The sequence below is a fragment of the Sminthopsis crassicaudata genome, chromosome 3, assembly GCF_048593235.1.
Source record: "Sminthopsis crassicaudata isolate SCR6 chromosome 3, ASM4859323v1, whole genome shotgun sequence".
Lineage (NCBI taxonomy): Eukaryota > Metazoa > Chordata > Mammalia > Dasyuromorphia > Dasyuridae > Sminthopsis > Sminthopsis crassicaudata.
In genome coordinates, this window is record NC_133619.1 from 444,017,574 (window position 1) to 444,045,131 (window position 27,558).

Consider the following 27,558-nt stretch of genomic DNA (forward strand, 5'->3'; position numbering starts at 1 on the left):
GAGAGCTAGTACTGTGCCAAAGTCTGTTTTCTCTAAGTCTAGTTATCTTTCCTTTCCCACTATCTTGCTGATAGGTTTCAAGGTGGTACTACTGAATTTGCAAATTATAGTGATGCTAATTGTTGGCTTACCATTCAATTATCTAGCTCCCCACACAAATTCCTCTTTCATCCCTATCTTTATTTAAAATATTGAAAGCAAAACTCTTATTACTTTTCCTTTACTCTTTTTGTATTTTTTACCTTAAGCTATCGTTGAACCCTTCCAATGCATACTTGGATGGAGTATAGCCACCTCCAGAAATTGCAAGCCGACCACCTATGCTGGAGACATTGATTATCCTTCCATGGGCTTTCTTGACCAAAGGCAGCATGTTCAATGTTACATTAACGAGACCAAATAGATTTACTTCAAAGGGCTCCCTGAAGTGCTCCACTGTCAGCCAGTCAGTGGGAGCCAGAACCCCAAGAATTCCAGCATTATTGATCAGTCCCCAAAGACCTGGAATAAAAAGAAGAAAATAAGCCCACCACAGTGGTAAACAACCTTGAAAGGTACAAGAGGCAGAATGAATTGTCTGGAATATCCACTGTTCTTTGTTCAGAGTTCATCACATTGCTGCTTTAATATCTTTGACAGTCTGGTAGATGATGTAGCTGAGGGTCTGAGGCAAGAGTGAGACACATTTGGCTCCTTGGAAACTTCTGAACCTGGCGTACAAAGCCATTCACAAATTCCAAAGTAATTAATAAAAATTGAGAAAAATGATTATTTTCTCTCTTGCATTAATAACTAATTATTTGTATTGGGATCGAAATTTATCCTCTTTTCTATTTCCTCATCCAGAAATCAACCAGTGTGGGAAATCTTAGGCAGAGATTTACTCAGGCCAAGATCTACACTAATGGGTGGATTCCTGCACTTGGTGTTTGCTAGGGCAGGCCTAAAGAAATATAGATTTTACTTTTTGTCAGACAAGTGATATGGAAATTGATATATCTTTGACCAAAAGTGAGTGATCCAAGTCCCTTTCTGTACATCTTTTATTGTAATGTTCATTTTTTCATTAATCAGAGTTGATTGCCATTTAAAGAATACCTACTGTTTGAAGAGCAAATAAACTGAGTCCAATGTCATGAAGGGCATTTGTTTTAATAGAAAAATGACCAAATGATCATCCTTTTATTAATAAACATTGTGGCCTTATTACTAAAATTATTAATAGAAGTTATGTATCTTGAACCTTTTAAAATATCACAATTAATTTCAAATAACTCCCTTTATGTCATCTATATTCTAGCTAAACTGTGTGCTCTTTATCACTTGTCTTCATCTTGATTTCCCAGCTGCATGCCATTACTAATTCAGTTCTTTTTCCTTGGAATGGATTGCCTCCTACCTCTACCACCCCTAAATCTCCATAACTGAAATCTCTCCTTTCTCTCCAGACCCATCTCAGTTACTATGATCTACTCTGACTTTTTCCAATAAAGGTGACCTTTTCACAGATTTCTTATATCAATTCACTGGGTCTTTCCTTTGTACTTTTCTCATCCTCTCTTTTATCTTAGGTATTTGTACACTTGTTCATTTTCCTCCCTCTCCCACTTAGTTAGATTGTAATCTTTTTGAGAACAAGTCTATGTACTCTCTTTGTGTTGCCAGTGTCAAATGCATAATGCATGGTGGTCATTTAACCTTTCCTGGACTCAATTCCCTCATTAGTAAAATGAGAAGGTTTGACTAGATGACATCAGAGGACTCTTAGGTTTGCATTTCTGAGAAATGCTTATTGAATTTAATTGTTGAACCAGTAACTTAAGAATTTTAATCCTCTCTCTGTAGGTGAGGACTATGATAGGGAAGCTTGAGTCAGACTTTCTGATCTTATTCTTTCATATAGAAAGTGATATTAATATACTGGGGATTAGTGAATATGTCTAAATAATAATACCCAACGTTTAGAAAGAGCTTCACATGCATGGTATAACACTTTTACATACCTTCCCTTATTCTGACATAGAGGATGGAGTATTAGATAAGACCTGAGTTCAAATCATAGTTTAATCATTTATTATCTGTGTGACCCTGAGCAAATCACTTATCTTTTTCTCATCTTCTGTTTTTCTTCACTTATAAAATGAAGATAATAATCTTCAGGAAATATCTGTCTCTCAGGGGATAGGAGGAAAGTGAGGTCCAAGAGCAATAGGAGCATACCAGAAGGACTACAAGCAGTGTTCCAAATCTGGACAATCCACCAGGAAACTGCCATCCTCCTGCAAACTAGCATCCCCCTAGGCAAGTGAGCACTCTGCTGTGCAACAAGGTCTCACCTCAACGACCTCATCCCCAGCACAAGTCACCAGCAAGGCTTGACTCTGTTGGTGATAAGTAGTGAAGCCTTCCTTAGAAGTTGGCCAACAGTGAGACATCACTCTTTGGGCCTACCAATAGAGAGAGACCCTTTTTCCATAGCAATCCAGAAGCAGGGTCCTACCCCTGCAGCAAAATCAGCAACAAGATCTCTCCTCCAGAGCTAGTCACCCAAAAACTCTTATCAGAAGCAAAGCCCCATTGCTGATCATGCCAGTAGCTAAATTCCATGCTCAGGGGAGGCCAATGGGGAGGCCCCATCTTCCAATATAAGCCAGAAGGGAATCCAACCTTTCAGAAAATTCAAGCATTTAAACCATGAAGCCCAGTGAAACCCAGGACAGAAAGCTTGGAACAATGCAAGATCAGACTCCCACCTCTTACATAAACTAACAAGTCACAAAAAAGGCAAAAAAATTAGCAAAAAACAACAACAAAAAAAGTTTGACTACAGAAAATTACTATACTAATAGGAGATCAAGGCATCAACTCAGAAGAGACTATATATAAAGCCTTAAAGAAAATGTTATTTCATTCCAGGCTCAAAAATAATTCCTGGAAGACTTTATAAATGATTTTTAAAAATCAAATTAGAGAAGTAGAAAAAAAATTGAAAGAAAATCATGAAAAAAATAATTGATAGTAAGTTAGGAGGACCTGAGTTCAAATCTGGCCTCAGACACATAACACTTCCTTGCAGTGTGACCTTAGGCAAGTCACTTAACCCCAATTACCTCAGAAAAGAAAGAGTTGATGATATGGGAAAAAATATACGGTTTACTGAAGAAAATAATTTCTTAAAAATAGAATTGACTAAAAAATAAAAAAATAGAATTGACTAAATGTCAAAGAAAGTACAAAAGCATAGTAAAGCAAAAACTAGAATTGAATAAATGGAAACCCATGACTCTATGAGATATCAAGATATAATAAAACACAATCAAAAAAGTTAAGAAAAGAAGAAAAGATGAAATTTCTCATTGGAAAAGCAACTGACCAAGAAAATAGATCCAAGGAGATAATGTAAGAATTATTAGACTACCCAAACGTCAAAATAAAAAAATCCTGGATAATAACTCCTAAAGAATTATCAAAGAAAATTGCCCTGATATATTTGAACCACAGGGAAAAACAGAAATTGAAAGATTTCACCTGAAGAATTCACCACTGCCTGAAGAGATGCCAAAATGAAAACTCAAAGGGATATCAGTTAAATTCCAGAGGTTACAAATCAAAGAAAAAGTACTGTAAGAAACTAAAAAAAAAAAAAAAAAAAAAAAAAAAAGTTCAGAGCCCTGAATTCAGGAGGACCTGAGTTCAAATTTGTCCTCAGACACTTAACATTTCTTTTCTGTGTGACCCTGCACAAGTCATTTAACCCCAATTGTCCGGGGTGGGGAGGGGGAAGAATGAACTCATCCATAAAATGAGAGGATACTAGAATGGATTAAAAATAGTATACTACATTACATAGTTTACAAAAACATACCTTAAGCAGAGAATCACACAGAATAAAAGGATGAAGCAGAATTCATTATGCTTTGAATAAAGTAAAACAAAAAGCAGGAACAGCAATCATAATCTCAGATAAAGCAAAAGAAAAAAAAAAGGATATAATTAAAAGATATAAACAAAGAAACCACTTCTTACTAAAAGGTACATAGATAATGAAATAATATTAATACTGAACATACATAAACCAAATTGTATAGCACCCAAATTCTTAAAGGAAAAGTTATATAAAAATTTGCAGGAGGAAATAGACAATAAAACTATATTAGTTAGGCACCTGAACTTTCCCTTCTCAAAACTATAGAAATATAACCAAAAAAAAAAAAAAAAAAAAGAAAGAAAGAAAAAAGTTAAGGAAATGAACAGGGGTTCTCAAACTACGGCCCACGAGCTAGATGCAGCCCACTGAGGAACGTTTATGTGGCCCGCCTAGTTATGGCAAATGGGCTGAGGGGCGGAGACAGAGTGTGAGTTTTTGTTTTTACTATAGTCAGGCCCTCCAACAGTCTGAGGGACAGTGAACTGGCCCCCTATTTAAAAAGTTTGAGGACCACTGGATAGAATTTTAGAAAAGTTAGATAAAGACAAACCTCTGGAGAAAATTCAATATAGATAGAAAGGAATACACCTTTTTCTTAGTAACACAGGGCACCTACACAAAAACTGACCACGTATTACTGAATAAAGACCTTACAATCAAATGCAGAAAATTAGAAATTTTAAAAGCATTATTTTTAGATCATAATGCAACAAAAATTATATTCAAGGAGGAGCCATGGAAAGATAAATTAAAAATTAATTGGAAACTAAGCAATTTAATCTTAAAGAATGACTGGGTCAAAGAACAAATCATAGAAATAACTGATTTCATTTAAAAATGACAACAGAGGCTATATATCAAAATTTATGGGATGTAGCCAAAGCAATCCTTAGGGGGAATTTTATATTTCTTTTCTTTTTTTTTTTTTTTAAAGCTTTTTATTTTCAAAACACACTCATAGATAGTTTTCAACATTCATTTTTGTGAAACCTTGTGTTCCAAATTTTTCCCTCCCTTCTCCCCATCTCTCTGAAATGGCAAATAATCCAATATATGTTAAACATGTATACTTCTTCTATATATATTTCCATAATTATGCTGTACAAGAAAAATCAAATCAAAAAGAAAAAAAATGAGAAAGAAAACAAAACACAAGCAAAAAAAAACAATAAAAAATGAAAATATTATGTTGTGACCCACACTCAGTTTCCACAGTCCTCTCGTGGGTGCAGATGGCTCTCACTATCACAAGACCATTGGAATTGGCCTGAAGCACCTAAATTTTGAAAAGAGTCACGTCCATTAGAATTGATCATTACATAATCTTGCTGTTGCTGGGCATAATGTTCTCTTGGTTCTACTCACTTCATTTAGCATCAGTTCATGTAAATCTCTCCAGGCCTTCACGAAATCATCCTGCTTATTATTTCTTACAGAACAATAATATTCCATAATATTCATACACCATAATTTATTCAACCATTCTCCACCTGATGGGCATCCACTCAGTTTCCAGTTCTTTGTCACTCTAAAAAAGGCTGCTACTAATATTTTTGCACAAAAGGGTCCTTTTCCCTTTTTTGTGTTCTCTTTGGGATACAGACCCAGTAGAGACACTGCTGGATCAAAGAGTATAGACAATTTGGTAACCCTTTGGGCAAAGTTCTATATTGCTCTCCAGAATGGTTGAATCAGTTAACAATTCCACCAACAATGTATTAGTATCCCAGAGAAAATTTATATATTTAATTGGAAATAGGTGAAGAAAGAGATCTACTGAATTTGTTTTAGGACACAAATATGCTGATATTGATTGTATACAGACTGAAATATGTTATTTTTCACTTTCTTTCTTTCATTTTAAAATTTAATCTTTCTTATACAAAATGACTATTATGGAAATGTTTTATGTAATTGCACATGTATAATCTATATCTGATTGCTTACCATCTCAGAGAGGGGAGAAGGTAGTTAGATAGGGAGGGATAGAATTTGTAACTCAAAACTTTAAAAATGTTAAAAAAAATTTTTTTAAAAAGATTAAACTCGAGTGGTTATCTCTACCCATATTATCATATACACAGTCTTCTGTTAAGTATTTAAAGTTCTTTTCCATCTGCCTTTTCCTCCATTTCAAGTCTTCTTATGCTTTATTACCTTTCCCTTACTCTATGATTCAGCTACAGTGCTATACTTGCTGAGCCTCTCATATTATACTCCATCTCCCATCTCACTGTTGCTCTGGACAGCTTCCCATGCATGGAATGAGTTCTTTCCTTACCTCCAGATGTTAGATTATCTGGCTTCTTCACCAAAACTCAATTTAATCTTACATCTTCTAGAAGGCACTAATTAGTCCTTTCAGCTTGTAGTGAAATTACTATGCATTTTTTCTGTCTATATCTGATATGGAAACAATTAAGTAGCACAGAGGATGGAGTGCTAGGCATGGAATTAGATGGAGACCTGAATCAAATTTGATCTCAGATACTTACTAACTGTGTGACCCTGGGCAAGGCGCTTACCCCTGTTTGCCTCAGGTTCCTTATCCATAAAATGATCTGGGGAAGAAATTGGCAAAATAATTTAGTATCTTTACCAAGAAAAGTCTAAATGGGGTCACAAAGCATAGAACAAGACGATAGGATTGATGAACAACTCATAGCATCTTGTATATCCATAGTTATTTGCATGTTGTATCTCCTCTTAAATATGAGTTCCTTGAGGACAGTGATTCCCCACCCTTTTTTGGGATCCCCAGATCTTAGTATAGTGCTTAATAAATACTTAATAACTAACTTGTATAAGTGTCTTCACCTGAGTCTTCTGAAACTCAGACTCTTTTTAACTACTTCACTTTGTGCCTCAACTTTTATAGGGTAGAAATAAGGCTTCCTTCTTCTGCTTATTATTTTCATAGCATTTAAGAAAAAGTGATTTGAATTTCTTGAGGGCAGGGACTTTATTGTGCCTCTTTTTGTAAACTCAGCTTTGCCTGGCAAATAATAGGCATTTAAGAAATCCTTTTATTTAAAAAAACCCTTTTTTAAATAAAAGAACAAATGCTTATTGACTGACCAACTGAGTTAAAAAAATCAAAAATTCATTTAACCAGATGGATTATTTACATAATCTAAAACATTTAGGTATTTTCAAAATCATTATAGAGATGTGGAATTTGTCTCAATTTCCCCCAAAATTTACAGACACTTAAAGCTCTAAATATGATAAATCAATGATGGAGAATCATAAAACATGATTTATCTTTCTCAGAAAAAAGTAATATCTAAGAATATTTAAAACTTCATTCAAAATTAAAAAAAAATCTCACTTGCTAGGAAATAACAGATTTTCTTAAAACTAGGTAACAATTATTATTTATACCAGCATTCCATTATTATTTTACCAGACTTTTGATCATTGGAAATCTAGAAGTTCCTGGTACTCTCATCAGTGTCTTCAGATGAGGTTATGACTTTTGTGATAAGTTTTCTGATTCATATCAGGAGGCATTTTTCTGCTTCAAAATAGTAGAAAGAAACCATGTCCACAGTTCATTTCAGGAGAGAGTATATGGAGACTAAAATGTTAACTAGGATCAGTTTGTTTCCTGTGCATAAAAGAATGGTCATTGTTTTCCCTATGATTCTAGACAAGCTTAATATAAGAAAGAATGATGACAGGTGAATCCAATCATCAAATAAAATCTAAAAATTAAGCTATATTTAAGGCAAGAGTTCTTAATCTTGGATTCATTAACTTTTAAAAAAAATGGATGACTTTAAGCTATAGCTGATTTCCTTATATAATCCTATGCCTTTTGTTTTATGTATTTATAAATATTATTTTGAGAATGGGTTCATTGATGGTCTTCTCCAGAATGCCAAAAAATCCATGACACATACAAAATCTGAAAAACCTTTGCTCTAGTGGGACAAACTAAATAGATGGGGTACCAACATAGGAATGCATATTCAGAGTTTATTTGAATGGCTAGGTAAAATGAAGGAACATTTGTTTGCTTAATACTCTGTGTCACTCACCTTTTTCTCCAACCTCATCTTTCACCCATTTGGCTGTCCTTTTCACATTGTCTGGGTCTGTCACATCCAAAAGCACAGTTTGAAGCCTCCCAGAAGCTGCTGCCTTTAGAGTTCTGGATCCAGACTCCGTCAAACAAGCAGCAAGAACACGAAAACCTTTTTTATCAAAAGTTTTTGCTGCCAAGTTTCCAAAGCCTGTGTCACACCCAGTGATAAAGATGTACTTATCATTGATGTCAGAAATCTTTAGAAGTCCTTTGCAATTCCATAATAAGCAGAATATAATTAGAAAGGCTAACATCCAGAAGATCATTTTTTTTCAAACAGGGAGACTCCTTTCCTCCTATAATAAAGAAAAATGATGTATGCCTTAAAGTTGTTTGTTTTTAAGCATCTCAAAATTCAATTTAAAAAAATTGTCAAAAATAGTGTTAGCCACTATAAAAAAAAAAGCAACTTAAAAATTTCAAAAAAACTAAATACATATACTTGTTTGCAGTATGTGTCAATAGTGTGATACTTTAAATATTTCCAGAATAAGGCAGAATCCAATTGGAGACAAACATTGTTTGAATGGTAAATGTTTGTGAAAACTGTTGTCACTAAGTTTTACCTTGTCTAAAGTCACTGTGAGAACAAACAATAAGGATTTCACAGATCAGTTCTACTAATAGGAATCATGCAGAAACAAAAATCCCAGAAGAAATATGGAATGAGGAGAAAAATTAATATTTCTTAGAATGGGACCACAGATAATGGTCATTCAAATAGAGATGTAGAATGTAGTGTGACTCCACAGGATTATAACTTTATCTGGGAAGTAAAAATAGAATGTGTGTGTGTGTGTGTGTGTGTGTGTGTGTGTGTGTGTATTCCTTGTGTGTGAGGTCAGAGATTCAGTTCAGATGGTTTTAAAATAAAACATTGATACACATTGTCCCTTTACCTCCATCCCCACTAAAAAAAAAAAAAGTTATATAGGATAAAAACAAATTTAACAATGAAAACCTAGAGTATTAATGGACAGAACTCAATGTCAAAAAGGAAGACAGTTCAGAATTTATTAGAAAACAGAAGCCAACAGATTTTTGCATATATTTTTAAAGCATATATAAACATGGAGAGTTAAAGTAAAAAAAATGAGAATAAAATTTATTTTGCTTTCACTGAATACCATAAAAGTTGAAATCAAAATGTGAGATATCAGATTTCAGAGCAATTATATCCAGGGAAACCTAATTGACATGCAAAATATCTATGTAGTAAGACTACATAATTGTACAAGACTTTAGTATTTCTTTTGGAGGGAATCATGAAAGTTAAAGTTAGACAAGAAATAAATTACCTATTTGAACAAAAAAGCAAAAAATAAATCTGAAAAACCTGATGTTTACTGAATAGGAATTTCAGAGTATGCACTTATTATCATGATCATCAATATCTTTACTTTTCTCCCCAAAATGAATTTTTTAAAAAGAAAAAGAAAAAAGAAGAAAAATAGCAAAGCAACATGAAACAAAATGAAACAAAACAAAATAGAACTTTGTCATGTGTCCAGCTGACTATCAGGAGGATTCAAAATATATAACAACAAATATCAATTTAAGAAGGTTAGTAGAATAAATTATATCCATGAGTGTCTGTCCTTACTTCCTTATAAATCATTCTTTTGTTCTCTACTACATACCATTTTTACTTTATTGTTTTTTCCTCTTTTCATCCCCCACACCACCCCTAAACAGGCTACAGTTAAGAAAATATATATATACATACACACTCATGTAGATATACACATAGACATACATACACAGATACATGTACAGACACATATCTCCCTTTCATCTCCCCCACCCTCAAGCAACCTACAATTTAGAAAAGATATATTTATGTCGATATATACACACACACACAATTCACATACATACCCACCCCAGACATACACATATCTTTCCTATTCCTGCTGATTCTTTAATTAAATTCTGCTCCAAAACTTGCCTTGGTATTACTTAGCCTCCCCACCCAGGGATTACTCCCTTGTCTTCTTCCTTCATCTTTTGTTTCCCTCTATAACCATTTCCCCTCTCTTCTTTCTTTATAGATTTTGGAAGATGCTATACCCTTCATGGTATATTTGTAATGTTACTTATTAAACCCATTCCCCACATGAGTACATTTTCAGAATTAAAGTCCTCCTTCCCCCTTTAATGCCTCTGTGCTTATTCTTCCTCTGCATCTCATTTGCATTGTATGATTAATATTTTTATCTTTATACTACCTATCTTTTTTTTTTGTTACCCTATTGTTGATGTCAATCTTAAACATAAAGTATACATGTCCCATATAAAAAAAAAAAATAGCAATTTGCCCAAGCTTAAACAGTTTGTCTAGGTTGAGTTTCCTTGAAGTTGATCTTTGATACTGGCTCTTATATGTTAAATTTTCTGTTAAATTTAGGTTTGGTTGATAAAAAGTTCTGAAAATCTGCAAGTTCCTCAAATATCCATTTTTTTTCTCATTTCAAATTATGGATATGATATTTTTGGTCTTTTTTCTTCTCTGTAAATTTAATTCCAGAACCTGCAGTCTTTTATTGTAGCTGCTAATAAGTCTTGAATAATTCTAAATGTAGCTCCAGTGTATTTGATTTTTTTTCTTGTTTCTTGTGAAATTTTCTCTTTGATCTGGGAGTTTCAAAATTTGGCAATAATATTCCTATTTGTTTTCCAGAAAGGATATCTTTGAGGTGGTGATCTGTAGATTTTTTTAATTTCCATTTTCCTCTCATGTTCTATCATTCCAGGCCAAATTTTTTTTTCCTTTGGATTATTTTCTGCATTATTATGTCAAGGTTCTCTTTTTTGGTTATAACTTTGTCAGTCCAATTCTTATATTTTCTTTTCTTGATCTGTTCTCCAGATCTGTCATTTTTCTTTTATTTCACATTCTGTTTGATTTTTCAAAGTTATTCTCATCTTTGAAACTCTGTACCTCTTTTTCTAATTGGTTAATTTTTTTTCATAATCCTTCTTGTTTTCCGTGGATGTTTTTTATTTTTATTTTTTCCTCAATGTCTCTCATATGATTTTGGAATTCTTTTTTGAGTTCTATAAATTCTCTCTGGGCAGGGAGCCATTTCACATTACTCTTTGGATTAGAAGGGTTTTTTTTTTTTGTTTGTTTTTTGTTTTTACTAAAGTATCCTCCTCTGAAGATGAACTCCAGTCTTCCCTGTTACTATGATATGTTTCAATGTTTCAAAAATTAATTTTTTAAAATTAAGAAGTATTTATGTAAACACTTCTAATTGTGGGATAGGGGGTGGTACTTCAAGCTTCCCTTCAGTTCTTTCCTCTGATCGAGAACTCGAAACGAAGAGCTCCACGTTCCTGCAAGTGCCCACAGCCAGCATGGTCTCTGCTTCGCTGCTTCTGCACTTACCAGTTGCTTGTTCCTTTTCGCCAAGGACCACGCCTCAGCAGTACAGCTGGGTCTGGAATTCCCAATAAACCCAGGTTCACTCTGTCTTCCCGGACTCAAACCGCACTTAACAAACAGACCGGGAGGTGAAAGTCTCTATGGTTTCTGCTGAGGCTTCAGCCACCTCTAAGTAGCTGGAGAGGTCCCCACTTGATGTACTCCAGGGGGGTTTTGCACTTCACAATTAATTCCAGCCTGGGATCTTTCTTCAGATCTTCCTGAGTTGTGTCAGGGGGACCTCTGTTCTGCCCCAAGTAGTCTTGATTTTTCATCAATCTATGTTGCCCTGTGACCCAAATGTGTTCTATTTGTGAGGGAAGTCAGGAGAGCTTGAAATTTAAACCCACTCCATCATCTTTCCAGAATGTTCCCTTCATCAATATCTTTACTAAATTTAGCTACATTTTATAACATTAAAAACTTAAAAATTAAATGCAGGTAGAGATAAATAACAAATAGGTCCTTTATAGTCTGTAACTGAACAAAACATTAATTGATAAAGAAATTATGAATAAAACATATTAACCTGAATGGAGACTAAAGATATCTTAAATAATGTGTCTATCAAAGAATAATTCAAAGAAATAATAGCTATTATAATTAAGATAATTGAAATACACTAAAATTTATAGAATATAGAAAGAACAATCCTCAAGAATAATTATATTTGTGAACATCAATATTTAAAATGAGCAATAAAGAAGAGTTACAATTATTAAATTTAAAATTAAATTAAATTCTAGAAAAACAAAGTAATCTCAAATCAAACTTAAAAGAAGGAAAACTCAAAATCAAAAGAGGGTTAAGGAAATTGAAACAAAAATATGCAATTACTAATTCAAAAACTTTCCCCCTTAATAAGGCAAATAAAGTGATCGAACCATTACAAATTTAATTAGAAATAGAGGAAAATAAAAACTTTAAAAAGTAGAATATTTAATAATGAATGGATAGAAACAAAATAATCAGAATCTACTATATTCTCAATTGCTAATAAAACTGAAAATGTAAATGACATGTATAAATATCCATAAAACAAGAACATATAAGCAACATAATACCAGAAAGAATAACCAAGAAAATAATAAACTCCAAAGAAGAAATTCCTGAACCAGATAAATATATGTGATATAATTTTTAAAAAGCGATATATTATTTTAAAAAAAGAATTCCTTGGCTACAAAAAATGTTGTCAAGAATAGAAAGACACCTCACTAAAGTAAGGTGAAATAAAAACTATTTAAATGAAATTTAGAATGGATAAAGCAGAGAAAAAGAAGAATAAACTGATAATGAGTTTTGATGCAAAAACATGATAAATTACAAACTTATTCCCCAAGTTATTAATTACAACAAAACTATATTTATATTGCAAGTGCAAGAATGATTTGATGTTGGAAAAGTAATATAATTAATTATATTATTTTTAAATCACACATTTTTATTAATAAATACAGAAAACACTTTCCACAAAATACAGAACTTACTCATGCAAAATAAATAAAAACCAAGAAATCATAGAAAGAACCTTTCCTTAATATAATCAAAAGTACTTGTCAAAAAAAAAAAACTAGTATTATTTTTAGTATAGAAATATCGGAGTTTTCGCAATAAGGTGTCTGGGGGTAAAGCAAGGATGCTTATTATAACAATAATTATTTGAACAGAAAGAAAATGAAAAAAAAATCAAGAAAGTAAATTTTGGCAATTATAGCTTCCAAAAAGTTGCAGCATACAAAATAAGACTATGTAAATCATAAGAATGCTTACAAATTTCTAACAAAAGCTGAAACAAATAGAGAGACATTTATAACAATAAAATGTATTAAGTATCTGTAAATTAATTTGCTAAGATGTAGCCAAGATTTATATAAGTACAACTTTAAAACATGGCTAAGCTATCTTGATATATATATGTGTGTAAGTGTGTATGTATGTATGTGTGTGTGTGTGTATATATATATATATATATATATATATATATATATATGTGTGTGTGTGTGTGTGTGTGTGTGTGTGTGTGTGTATAATATTATCCCCCAATAAATCAATAGCTTTAACACTATACCTGTCAAATTGTCAGGAAATATTTTATAACAGTGGCCAAAATAGCAAAATTCATATAGTGTGAAAAAAAAAGTAAAGAATATGAAGGGGAAAATGGGGAAAAATAGAACGAAGTGGATTTAGTATTATAAAATTCAATGTAATATCACAAACCAAAAATTATTTGAAAAAAATCTATTGCTGAATAAAAATGGAAGAACAGAGCAGCAAAATTAAATAAATGAGAAAAACTTTGAATCACATATGTATGATAAGCTAGTATTTACTAAGCCTAAGAACATAAATTACTGGGAAGAGGCTTTATTTGACAAAAACATAGCAATTTGGTGCAAGACATCAATATCTTATACCATGTCCTAGTAAAAAATAAATGGATAAAAGGTCTAATAGAAGGGGGTAGCTAGGTGACACAGTGAGTAGAGTACCAGCCCTGAAGTCAGGAGCATCTGAGTTCAAATCTGGCCTCAGACACATAACACTTGCTAGCTGTGTGACCCTGGGCAAGTCACTCAACCCCAAATGCCTCAGCAAAAATAAATAAATAAATAAATAAAAATAAATAAAAATAAAGAAAGAAGATTATAATATAACATGGAAAATCGAGGTTCTTACAACTGTAGATAAAGGGTACATAATCAGACATGGGACAGGAGAGGTTAAAGAGTACAATAGTTTTGATTATCTGAAATAATAAAGCTTTTTGCAAATATAAAAATGGAATTAAAATAAGAGGAAATTATGTGACAGGAACATATTTTTGCTTTAAACTTATGTTTATGATTGAAAACCATTCCCTAATTGTAAAGGGCTGAAACTCTTGAGTTGATACACTGAGGTCGGACAACAGAGCACTTAAGGCTAATTACCTTACCGATAGAACAATACTCTATTAGAATGTGTTTGGATAATGGCCCTTCCCACTATTTTGTGTTGGCCCAATTGTTTTGTGTATAAAGAGAATTGTAGGAGGGACTAGGGGGTGGAGTAAGACTAGCCAGAGTCACTTTTGGGCAGGAGAGGTCTCAGAGATACTGCTCATCCATTCCTTTCACTTCTACTGCTAAAGAACAAGAATAAAGACCAAGGACTTTTGCTTATCCTGACTCTGGCTGATTCTAAGGTATCCAGAGTGCTAACTCGGTCATCACATTTGGTGCCCAGTATGTGGACCAAGGACCCTAATTTCACTGAAGAAGTCCCCCAATGACCAGGAAATAGGGTGAGTATTTTAATAGACAAACAGGGAACTTACTTTGTTAAGGGCTAAACTAATGACCTTTTCTAGCTGAAATGGGGCAGATATTAGGAAAAGATTCTCCCCTATCCCCAATCCCATCTCCACCCTCTCCCTGAGGGGGTGCTATAGAAAGCATACTTAAGTTGATCAAGGAACAAGCTTAATTATAACTTGGTTGTAGATTGCTAGACTTTTGGTACATTAGAAGGCATGTCCCCTTGGTTCTTAAATGAAGAGATATAAGGCCAGATAATTGGAAACTAGTAGGAGATCAACTATGTGAATAATACAATAATAAAGGTCCTGGTTCAATTTCCAAGGAAACATTCTATATATATACAACATAATACAATTGGTCTTAAAGAATCCTACAAGTTATAGAAAAATATAGAAAAATAGTTTTAAGAACAACCAGATGAGGAAGTGTGAGGAAAAAGAGGAAGACAATAAACAGATTAATAGCAATATCACCAAAGGGCATGTGGAGTTAAGTGAGAATGAAGGGCGTGGTGAAGAGCATGGTGAAGGGCATGGTGATTCTCCCTCTCACCAAGCAGCTTCAACCCTGCTTAAACTGGAACTGGTTCTTGACACGCCCCCATCTTCACCTTCCAGGATGGAGGGAGGAGTAGTGGGAGGGGCAGTGATGTCACTTGCACCTCCCCCCCAGCAATCACCCCCTCCTATGACTAGATTGCAAAAGGCACTATTTAAAGCCCCAGAAAAAGGGCAGGATTTAGCTGATTTGAAAATAGGAATGTATTCTGTGATTCAACAATTTAACTCTTCAGGTCAAGAAAGTAGAAGATACACTCCTTTTGATTTGGAAATCCTCAAAGACTTGAAAAAGGCTTGCTCTCTTTATCGGGCTACATCAGCTTATGTTAAGATGTTATTACAGAATTTGGCTTATGAAGTTTTAACCCCTAGGGACTGGAAATCTATAGCAAGGACATGCTTAGAACCTGTGGCTTTCTGAATATAGTGAGCTCTGTACGATACAAGCCCAACAAAATAGTGATAGTGGAGTTAATCCTCCAATCACCAACTAACAGGTGTAGGTTCTTATGCAGACATTTCAGTACAGATTAATTACCCCATAGCAGCATATGAGCAAACTGCTGCTGCTGCTGTCAAAACATGGGCTTTTCTCCCCAATAAAAATGACAAGGGCCTTCACAAAAATTGTACAAGGGCCAAATGAAACCTTTGCTGATTTTGTGGGACATTTGCAGATAGCTGTCATATGAACTAATGGTGAAAATGCAGTAACAGAAATTATGATGAGGCAACTTGCTAAAGAAAATGCTAATGAGGTTTGTAGAAGAAATATACCAGGATTACACAAGGATGCTCCTTTAGAGGAGATCATAAGACACTGTGCCACAGTGGGCACAAATACCTTTTATAGCCAGGCTATGATACAGACTTCCCAAGATCCAAACATGGGAAGACAGGGTCCCTTTTGGCATGGGAGTTCTAGAGAGACTTGTCAATGCTTTCAATGTGGTAGGGCATCTGTATCAATAGAGACAGAGTGAGAAAACAGGGTGGGAGAACAAGACCCAATACCCATATCCAAAATGGACAGAGGCTTCCATTGGGCATCAGAATGTAGACTGATTTTTTTACCTTGGGACATGATGATAGATGGTACTACACCCAGAGAGTGTCTAGAAGTTCAGTACCTGAACATAACCAATCAGCCAGGAAGCCATCTGATGGGAGAAAGGGCTTACAACTGGGGAGAATAGAGTTGTATGCAGCTGGGACAACTAAAATACCCCATGGAAAGGTTCCTTTCCAGCTATGGATCCCTTGTCACCAGGCACAGTAAGCTTAACCATTTCACCTCCTGAGAGTGCTTACAAAACAGTGTCCATCCATACACTGATATGGGAAACTAAGGAATGTGTAAATAATATATCCCAGTTACTAATACAGGTAGACAATGTGTGACTTATCAACAAGGAGAAGTAGTAGCATCAGGTTTACTGATACAGACTCATAATAAGCAATCTGGTGATAGTCACCCAGATTCTGACTCCAAGCAACAAAATACAGGAATATACTGGACAGCAGCTGTGACAGCTGACCCACCTATGCTCACTATCTATATAAATGGCATACCATTAGAAGGATTGGTAGACACTGGTGCAGATCGTATAGTCATTAGAAGTGACAACTGGCTCAGTCCTTAGCCAAAGATTAAGGCAGACACCTATATGTCTGGTGTAGGAGGATCCATCGCAGCTGAAGTTAGTGCTACCCCTCTGAGATGGATATTTGAAGGTGAAACAGGAGGTTTTTTTTTTGTTTTTTTTTTACTCCTTTTATAGTTGAAAAAATCCCCATCAATCTGTGGGGAAGAGACATTTTACAACAATTAGGATTAAAAATGAGTACTCCGGTTTTTTAGGCAGGACTGCTATTGAAGGCCTGCCAACACTTTCACCTGTTCCTATCCAAAGGAAAACTGATACACCAGTGTGGATAGAACAATGGCCCTTAGGTAGCAATAAAATTCAGGCCTTATTAGATATAGTACAGGAGCAACTTGACCAAGGACACTTACAACCTTCTCTAAGTCCTTGGAATTTCCCTGTGTTTATTGTAAAAAAACAAATCTGAAAAATGGAGGATGTTTACTGATTTCAGAAAAGTAAATGAACAGATGGAAACTATGGAAACTCTTCAGCCTGTACTTCCATCTCCTACCCAATTGCCTAGAGAATGGCCTCTTTGGGTTATAGACATTAAGGATTGTTTCTATCCTATCCCTCTAGATAAGGAAGATATGAAAATATTTGTCTTTTCAATACCCAGATTAACTTAGCTGAGCCTTATAAAAGATATGAATGGACAGTTTTGCCATAGGGAATGAAAGATAGCCCTAAATGTGTCAAATGTATATTGCTTACTGCAGTAAGAAAAGCATTTCCAAAAGTAATGCATGAATAATATATTGGGATGTGCACCTGAGGAGCAAATGTTAGAAGCATATCTACAAAAGATCATAGAAACACAAAGGAACTACAAATTCAGTACAAAAACTTTCCTTAACAACAGAGAAACTAAACACCTTAAATGACTTTCAGAAATTGATAGGAGATATCCAATGGATGCGTCCAGTGTTAGGCTTGACTATCTATCAATTGCAACCATTGCATGTCTTTTTAAGGGGAGACAGTGCTTTAAACTCACCATGCCAGCTTACAAAAGAAGCTCAAGAGGCTTTGAGAGAAGTTGAACTGGCTTTATCCAATGTGGTTGAAAGAGTCATTCAAAAACCCTTGAAAATATCAGTTTTTGCTACACAAGAGACACCCACAGCAGTCCTTCATCAAGGAGACAGTGTGATAGAGTGGGTGAACCTCCCAGCATAACCAGAACAAAGCCTTACTCTTTACCCAGTGCTTCTGGCTAGAATTTTATTAAAGGTCATTAAGCAAGCAGTACAATTATCTGGGATAAGACCTGACAAGATATACCCCTTTTGTACTAATGCATAAATTAATGTATGCTGTGAAATCATCCCAGTTTGGCAAATTTAATATTAGCCATGGCTCCAAATTTTACACATGGGTCTTCATTAAAGATAACCAGACTATTACATAATTGGTGATGGCTTCTTGAAGAAAAAGTTTCTAAAGTTCCTCTTAAAGGACCAACTATCTTTACAGATGCATCCAAACATAATATTTGTGCTGTATACTCTCATGACTTAACTATAAAGAGAGTAATCAGATCTCCTTTTCAGTCCACTCAGCAGAATAAATTATATGAAATCATTCTAGCTCTTACTTATTATCCAGGAGATATAAATATAATATCTGATTTGTCCTATTCAGTAGGTATGGTACAAAGAATTGCCACAGCCCAAATAAAATATGTAGCCTCTAATATATATCAGCTCTTTAAGGAACTTAAAGAGCAAGTGAGAAAGCATCCAGGTAAGATTTATATCTTGCATGTCCACTTTCATAGTGGACTTCCAGGTCCTATTTTTGATGGTAATTCAAAGGCAGATAGCCTTCTAACCATGTTGGCCAATACTCCTTTACTTCAAGAAGCCCAAGAATCTCATTTTAAATATCATCAGACTGCTTGAGCTTTATGTTTACAATTTGGAATAACAAGAGAGGAAGCTAGGAGCATAGTAAAAGCCTGTACAGGTTGCCTTCCTTTCCACGTTCCTACACTCCCTCCAGGGAAGAACCCTCATGTTTTGAAACCCAATGAAATTTGGCAAATGGATGTGACCCAATATAAATCTTTTGGTTGTCTGTCTTTTATCCATGTTGTGGGAGACATCTTTTCAGGATTCACTTTTGCAAGTAAAAAGAGAGTAGCAGTAAAAGAGAGAGCCTGAGTGGTCACTGAATTCCTTATTCAAGCATTTGCAATTATGGATGTGCCACAAGCAATAAAAACAGACAATGGACCTCCATATACTTCCAAACATTTTGCACACTTTTGTGCACAGTATAAGATTTTACATACCACTTTAATCCTCAAGGACAGGCAATAGTAGAGAGGAGAAACAGAGACATTAAGATGCTCCTCCAAAAACAAAAGAAAGGGGGAGCCACAGGTAACCCTAGAGATCTTCTAAATCTAGCCCTTTATACTATTAACTTCTTGATTTTTGACATAGATGCAGTGGCTCCAGCAGACAAGTTTTATAACCCACCCGAAGGGCAGTGTCCAGTGTGAGCAGCTCCACTATCATTAGATAATCATCAGGTGATGTGGAGAATCCAGAAAGTGGTGAATGGAAGGGACTAGATAGGTTAACTGCTTGGGGGAGAGAGAGTTTACTTGAATCTCCACAGAATGGAGAAGGAATCAGATGGGTGCCAACGAGCCGTATTCGCCTTGTCCATCAGAGAGAGATTGAGCAGACCCTTGAAACGAAGGAGAAGACCCAAGAAACACCAGGTGGTTCCATTGCTGACTGTGCCCACCACTGAAAAAGCATGGCAGTTGTGGCATTTGACTCATGGACATAAAAAATTATTAGACTTCAAAATCTTCAGGAATCATTGGAATCCCTGAGACATGAAAAGGTTGTTGTAGGACTTCAAAACCCTCAGGAATCATTGGATTCTCTGAGACATGATAAGACTGTTGCAAGACTTCAAAATCTGCAGGAATCATTGGATTTTCCCTGAGAAATGATAAGACTGTTGCACGACTTTAAAATCTGCAGGAATCATTGGATTCCCTAACACATAAAAAGACTGTTGCAGGACTTCAAATACTTGTGGGGATCATTAGATTCCCTGTCATGTGAAGCAATGGACAATAGATTAGCTCTTGGCTGCTGAAGAAGGCGTATGTGTGATTGTTATTTACCTACCCACATTCTAGGATTTCTGGAAATCTTTTACAATACCATGTTGATTTATGTTATTTATTATATCATTACTAGCATGTACAATTCATGCTTGTTACACCACATTGAGCCTGCACTGACTGTGGGAAGAGTCATCACTAATAGCCTGTGCGTTATTGCTATGTGCTTGTATAATACCTCCCATGCTGATGGGTTTGTGCATACCTTTCTAATAAGACCCTTCATCCCAAAAACCTGCTAGCAATCCCCACTTCCCTTTGGTGCTTTTCATCTCCCTGAGGTGTCAGGGAGGCACTGATCATCTCCTTTTTAATGCTTTCACTTCTCTTCCTGAGAAGTTGGGGCAGTGTGATCACCTCCTTTTTGGGGTTCTCACCTCCCTGAGAAGTCTGGGATGGTGTGACCACCTGTGTTCTAAAACAAAAAGCAGGAGACATAAAGGATTGAAACTCTTGAGTTGATGCACTGAGGTCAGACAATTGAGCACTTAAGGTTAATTACTTAGCCTTATGGGACAATACTCTATTAGAATATGCTTGGAAAATGGCCCTTCCCACTATCCTGGCTGGCCCAATCATTTGGTGTCTACAGAGAATTGTAGGAGGGACTAGGGGGTGAAGTAAGACTAGCCAGAGTCACTTTTGGCCAGACAAAGAGGAGAGGTTGCAGAGATCCTGCTGATCTACCAAGAATAAAGATCTACAGCTAAAGACCAAGAATAAAGATCAACGACTTTTGCTTATCCTGGGTGCTAACACTGTCATCAAATCTAACATATATAGTTAGAGGATAAGAATACAGAATTTTTGAAAAAGAATAAACACAAGCTATCAATAACCATCTAAAATTTTTAAAAATCATAATCAGAAATGCTAATTAACACAATTCAGACACCATGAAAAATCTATCAAATTGGCAAGACATGGAAAGGTGATGGGAAAAATTCAATGGTTAAGGAGTCATAAGAAATCAGAATAATTCTGTTGGTGAAACTATGAATTGATTTGACTATTCTGGGAAACAATTTGGAATTGTGTAAGAAAATCCAAGAACTTGTTTATGCTCTTTGACCTAGTTATCAAGGGTCAATAAAAGCAAAAAATGGGTGCATGAATTTAAAAAGACATACAAACAATACTATTTACTATAAGAAAAAAATAAGCCAACCACTGGACAGTTGGGAAATGGCAAGATACATTTTCGCATACAGCTATAATGGAATATTATTATTCTGAAAGGAATAAAGATCATGAATTCAGAAAAAGGTGGAAATAATTCTGTGAAGACATGCCAAATGAAAAAAATGACACTAAAAAAACCACACATATACAATGATTATGATAATATAAAATGAAGACAATTCTGAAACTCAACTCAAATTATGTCAAGTGAAGCATAATACAGAACTCAATTCAAATATGTAATAAATAATAATGATGCTAGTCAAATGTATTATCTTTCTGCTAAATGGTAAACTACAAACTAGTTAATCAAAAAACATTTATTTTGTTTTTCCATTTATTAAGTAACTACACTAGCACAGTATTAGTTACTGTGCTAAACACTGGGGAGAAAAAGAAAAGCAAAAAATCCCTGACCTCAAGGAACTCAGAGTTTAATGGAGGAGAAAATATAAATACTGTATACAAGTAATCCATATATAATTAGAAAAATAAATAAGAAGGAAGGCACTCGATTCAAAGAGGCTCAGGGAAGTCTTCTTCTAGAAGTTGGGACTTTAGCTGAGAATTGAAGGAAACCAAGAAATGGGGATCATTTAAAAAAAAAAAGGATTGAAGTTATGAGTACTCTGCCCAAAGGAATGTAAATTTGGGGTTTGTTTGCATGGGTTTTTTTCACTACTGAAATCTCCCAAGATATCTTCTTGGGGTTTGCCCACTAGATTTCTTTCTTAATGACCATGTCTTAAACCCAAATCACTATGACTCTCTTTGATTGACCAACTATAGATCCCAAGATTGTTTGGGCCCTAAATGGCTCAAAGTGAATATAAATAGCAATTGCTTCTGCCTTGGCAAGAAACTTTTGAAGGTCTTCCCCTACCAGATTAGATTTTTCTTTTAACTAGGGAAAAGAGGCTTTTCTTTGCCTCAATTCTTACCTAGTCTTAATCACCAAATGGAAATTGCTTCAGTCAAAAGGACCTTAGCTTAAAAAGACCAAGGTCTCCCACTAAATCCAGGACCATGTCTAAGTCTTCCTGATTTATTTTTTGCCACTGGATCCAGATGACTCTGGAGGAGAAAGTAAAGTTGGTGATCTTGCATAGCCCTCCTCACTTAAATTCAATTCACTTCCCCTCATAGCATCATCTTCTTGATGTTATGGTGACGGGGTATAAGAAGGTATCTTTGAGCCAAGAGGCAAAAGCTTTATTATGTCACCATAAGACAGGCTAGTTTCCCTAGGAGAATTCATACTTTACAAGAGGAAATAGGATCTAGGAGTCCTGGGGAAGGACTCTAAACAAGATATGCTGACAATGCTAGCTGCTTGCCTCAGAAAGTCAAATGGTGATAAAGCAATGTGTATATAAAATAACCTCAGGGAGTGAATATATGTAGCTTGGCCTCTTGATTGTACACAGTAATTGTGGGTATAAGTTCAAGATAGCTCTATTTCTTCCAAGACAATCCTATCAATACAAGAAATTTTAAAATGGCCTACTTGAAGACAAACTAATTTTGTCAGTACCAGAAGTTCTATAAAGGCTCACTTAGGGGCAAGCTAACCTCTCAGTATCCTTCCCAAAGGTCCACCTAGACACTGGTTACTTCTAGGGATATGGCCTCTTGCTGGAGTCTATTCATTTCTTTTATGGTCCTCTTTGAGAACAAAGAACAAACAATAACAGAATGAAGATGCTCAAGGAAGAAGGAGCACATGGATTTTTCTCAGTATTAGTATCATAGGGAAACACTAAACCAAGGACCAGATGAAGAGACATAATTAAGAAACTATGCAACATATGATTATGTTGAAGCAAATATACATATATATACATATATATATGTATATATAGAAAGAGAGAGAGAGAGACAGACACACACACATGCAGACAGACAGACAGATAAGACTTCTTCTTTACTCTTATTGTGAGATATATAAATTATAAAGGGCCAGGAGTTGAATCAGCAGCTAAATTGTTCAACAGATGAAACATAATGAGGAATATTGAACAAGAAATGATCATATGTAAGTATATATCAAAAAGTTTTTTGTTAACTAGCCCTTAAGAAACAAACATTCTTTTAAAATTCTAAAATATATAATTTGTGTTTACTTGTTCCTATTTGGTTGTCCTTGAATTTTGTTCTAACACCCCAAATAAAAATTCAACAAATGTTGAATAGAATTGGATGCATAACATTATCTCATTATTCTGACATTTTCTCTCAAATGACCTCATAAAAATACATTTGTCTCCATTTCGTTTAGCTTTTCTGGAAAAAAAAATCCTGTAATGAGCCACCTCAATAGATCACTAATCTCATTGATGTGGGTACTGTCTCTATCCTATTCATGGTTGAGACTTTTGTCCTTTCACAACTCTGGATTGTAGATTTTAATGAAATTGACTTCCAGGTCCCCTTTTGTAATATTACTTCCTGCATTGTTACTTTATTCATAATTACAAATTTACTATATTGACTAGAAACTGTATGGTAATGATTTGGGAGATCACAACAAGAAAACATTTTGACACACACCTAAATTAGCAGTGAATTACTTTTTTCTATTTATAATAATAACCAAATGGTCATCCAGAGCTGAGTCAATATCTTACCTCCTTTAAAATCAGTATAAATCTCTTCTATTTCTCAAAAACATGTTTTCTGCCCTCATCATCAACTGATCCTTATTAAAGGGGACTGAGGAAAACAGTGTACCTTACAAATAATCTGAAGAAAAGAGGCTGAATTGCCTTAAGATCCTTTTAACTGAATTCCATAAACTTTTGACAATGCAAGTACTTCCTATCATGAATTAGTTTTGTAAAAGTGAAAGGAGCTGGTTACCATCTTCTCCCACATTACAGAGTCCTTGAGAAGCTGACTATGTACTTCTCAGACTGAACTCTTCTACTTCCCCTTTCACTGTAATTTATATTAATATACTACAATTATAATTTATAATATTTTCATATATTTGCTTTGATATGATTTTGTGACTATTACTTCCATCTATCCATTCATTCATTAAATAAATATTCATTGAGTGCCCACTAGGGATAAAGGCACTATTGCTGTTTTGTTGTTACACTCATGTCTGACTCTTTATGACCTTTATTTGAGGTTTTCTTGGCAAAGATAATGGAATAGTTTGCCATTTTACAAATAAGGAAACTGAGGATAAGGAAACAAGGTTAAGTGACTCGCTCAGGGTCACACAGCTAATTAAGTGTCCTAAGACATGATTTGAACTTGGGTCTTCCTAACCCTAGGCCTTGGCTCTTTCCACTATGCCATCTATTTCCTATGAAAGGAACAAAGATAAGGGAAAAAAAAAAACAATCTCTGCCCCCAAGGATCTTACAATCTAGTTAGGGGGGATAGGACATGCATATATCCATATTAAGAGAAATGATGCAATCTTTTATAAGTGCAAAGTGGAGGGAAAGATAATTTTTAATCTGGGATGATCAAGGAAAATTTAAAATCATAGATGAAAAGGACCTTGGATTTCACATAATCTAAACCTCACATTTTATAGAGGATGCCCAGAGAAATTAAGTGGCTTGTCCACATTCTTGGCAAGTTGGTATTCTTTTCATGGAAGAAATAGCTATCTTCAAGCCAATATTTGAACTTTGAAGAATTATTGAAGAAAATAGTGCTTATTTTAAAATATTTAAGCAGAATTTCTGAAGAAAAATCCCAATTATTACATTATACTGTCTTATAAATCTTTGAGTATGAAGGAAAACTAATGCTATATGAATATACCAAAGACTGTACTACAACATTAAAAGCTTTTTCTTTCCACAAAAATGTCCTTGAACAAGAAATAGGTACGTGAATTCATGAGAATTCAGCAATATGAAGAAGCTTCCAAGTTAAGGTTCTTTTAAAAATTCCCTCTTTTACTTGTTTGAAATATGTGAAAGAATAATAGATATTAATCTCCTAGACTCCAAGGTTTGTTTGATAAGTAAGGACAATTTAAAATATTCAAATAAAGGATTAAATAACATTTGAGTATATATCTTTTCAACTAGCCAATTTAAAGTTTTTGTATAATCCCATGATACTTTTTTTCTAATATCTTCTCTAAAGTCTTCTAAATGTTCATGAAAAAATCAGAAAGCAAATTTAGTAGAGATATAAACTACCTGTTCTACAAGTCACAGGGTTCTATGGAATGGTCAAATGATTCAGAAAGTGAAACCACAAGACTTTAGAAAGAAACTCACTATTCCTAGCCTTGCTTCATTTTAGACAATGAAATGGCAAGCGATTTTCACCCTTATCAAATTGTGTATTTTGGCATCTTCCAGCTCTAGAAAATAACTGCTGATAAAGGTAGAGTGGGTACAATAAAATGGGCAGTAAAAAGCAGAGACAAATTTATTGCTTTCATCTATCTCATTTTTGAGGTCCCAGTGTCCTCTAGGATACATTTCATGAAGTCTTTTGTCTTCTAGAAAGCATTTTTGACCACTAGTTCCCTTTAGTTTCTCCCTTTCTTCTATATATTGGCCATTCTCTTATGCCTTTTCTGACAACTGACAATCAATTTATGTGTTCTACCAGTAGAGCAGTACCTTTAGGAATAATAATCAAAACTTCAGCAAAAACTCTGACCTATGCTACATTATTGTTGTTCAGTTGTTTCTGTGCTGTATATTTCAGTGAGCCAGTGGCCTGGGTGCCTCTATCCCAAGGTTGATTTTTTGGCTTTCATTTTCTCATCAATTATGAAATGCTATCAAAGTAATTCTGTTAAGCTTATTTATGCATATAATATATTCTGTAACCACAAATAGAATCTTGGTTATTATTAGTAGTATTGGTTATACAACATCCAATATTTTGGATGAATACAGAGCTAGAGTACTTCCTTTGCATATTACAGGACCCTCATCTGCAACCCAATTATCCACAGACTTCACAAAAGAACCCTTTCAAACACAATATACTATATACTGTTTTGATGGCAACTTGAAAGATAATTTTATTTTTTTCCTATAAGAAAGGAGACTGAAGAAAATTTCTATTGTTTTGAATAAACATGAAATAATAGGGGGAAAATCACATTCAGTTGTTAATAATTACCTGATCTCAAGATGAGCTGGCTAGCAGAAGCTATTCGTTGACTAACTTCAGGCTCCTTCTGACCAGAAAAGGAAGGAAAGGGTAGACCATAGAAATCAAATGTTGCTTCTCTCTGGGATGGAGTGGAAGAGTCCAAGGCAACTCAGAGCAGGATGCCTGAGCTGCTTCTGAAGCTGCAGGTCTGCTCTTTTATTCATGAGTCATATTGGTTGTGACACTCACTGATGACTCAGATATTTCTCTGATGAATGAAGGAAGCCAAACAACTACGAACCACATGCCACATAAGAGAAGAATATTTTTACTACATTTATTTTTGGTCATATAAGAATTATTAGAATTCTTCCTCTTTCTCAGTTTACCCGCATTTGGACATTTTATTATTCATTTGGCTAAAAAAAGAGAAGAGAAGTATGTAAAAAATCCTTACAAACCTTAGTTAATATCATCCTCCTTATCAACATGTTAAAAAAATTATTTAATGATAATGTTTTTATGATTTTTAAAATTTTGTTTTTATTTATTCTTAGGGTTTTTTATGTATTTCCAAAAATATTTATTAAAGTAAGCAGATGAAAAAAATGGGTCAAGATGCAGTTTTGGAATTCTTGGTGGGTTTTAATATTTCATTTTTTTTTAGGTTTTAGGACAGGATCAGAGGAAGACCTAAGACAGTCTACTGAAGGAAACACTGGATCTTTCTTAAAGGTCTTCCAAACTGAGACATGAACTTTGAAAAACCAAGGATCATGAAAAGAATGGCATATTAGAAAGACGGGTGACCCTCAGATTCTAGATCATTCAACCTTATTTCATAAGAGAAGCTTGGACAGACACTGAAGTCTGAAGGGGTAAGAGTGAAATGAGATTCTCTGTGGGCCCATCCCTTTCCCCCATGTGTTTTACTTACAAAACATCTACACACTCTACACACAGTACTTTCCTATCAGTCTCTCACATTTCTCTGGTTCTTTGCACACATTTTCAATTTCCCAGAACTCTTATTTTCTTTACAAAATGTACTTTTAAAAAAATTACTGGTTTATGGGGAAACAACACACTCTTATAATCTTTGATATAAAAATCCATCTCTCACTCTGTCTTCTGCCTTGATCAATTTCCTAAAGATAGTAGGTAAAAATAATCAGGGT

General features: G+C 34.6%; 1 protein-coding gene across 1 annotated transcript in view; it reads right to left on the reverse strand.

The window, feature by feature from the left end:
• Positions 1-26,566, reverse strand: part of DHRS9 (dehydrogenase/reductase 9) — a 38,832-nt gene extending 12,266 nt beyond the window's left edge. The window contains exons 1-3 of the mRNA XM_074303188.1: positions 26,408-26,566; positions 7,972-8,314; positions 243-501 (exon numbers count right to left, since the gene is read on the reverse strand). Coding sequence (XP_074159289.1) covers positions 243-501; positions 7,972-8,284 — 572 coding nt within the window. The 5' untranslated portion in view covers positions 8,285-8,314; positions 26,408-26,566. The remainder of the gene's footprint in view (positions 1-242; positions 502-7,971; positions 8,315-26,407) is intronic.
• Between the last annotated feature and the right edge of the window lie 992 nt (positions 26,567-27,558).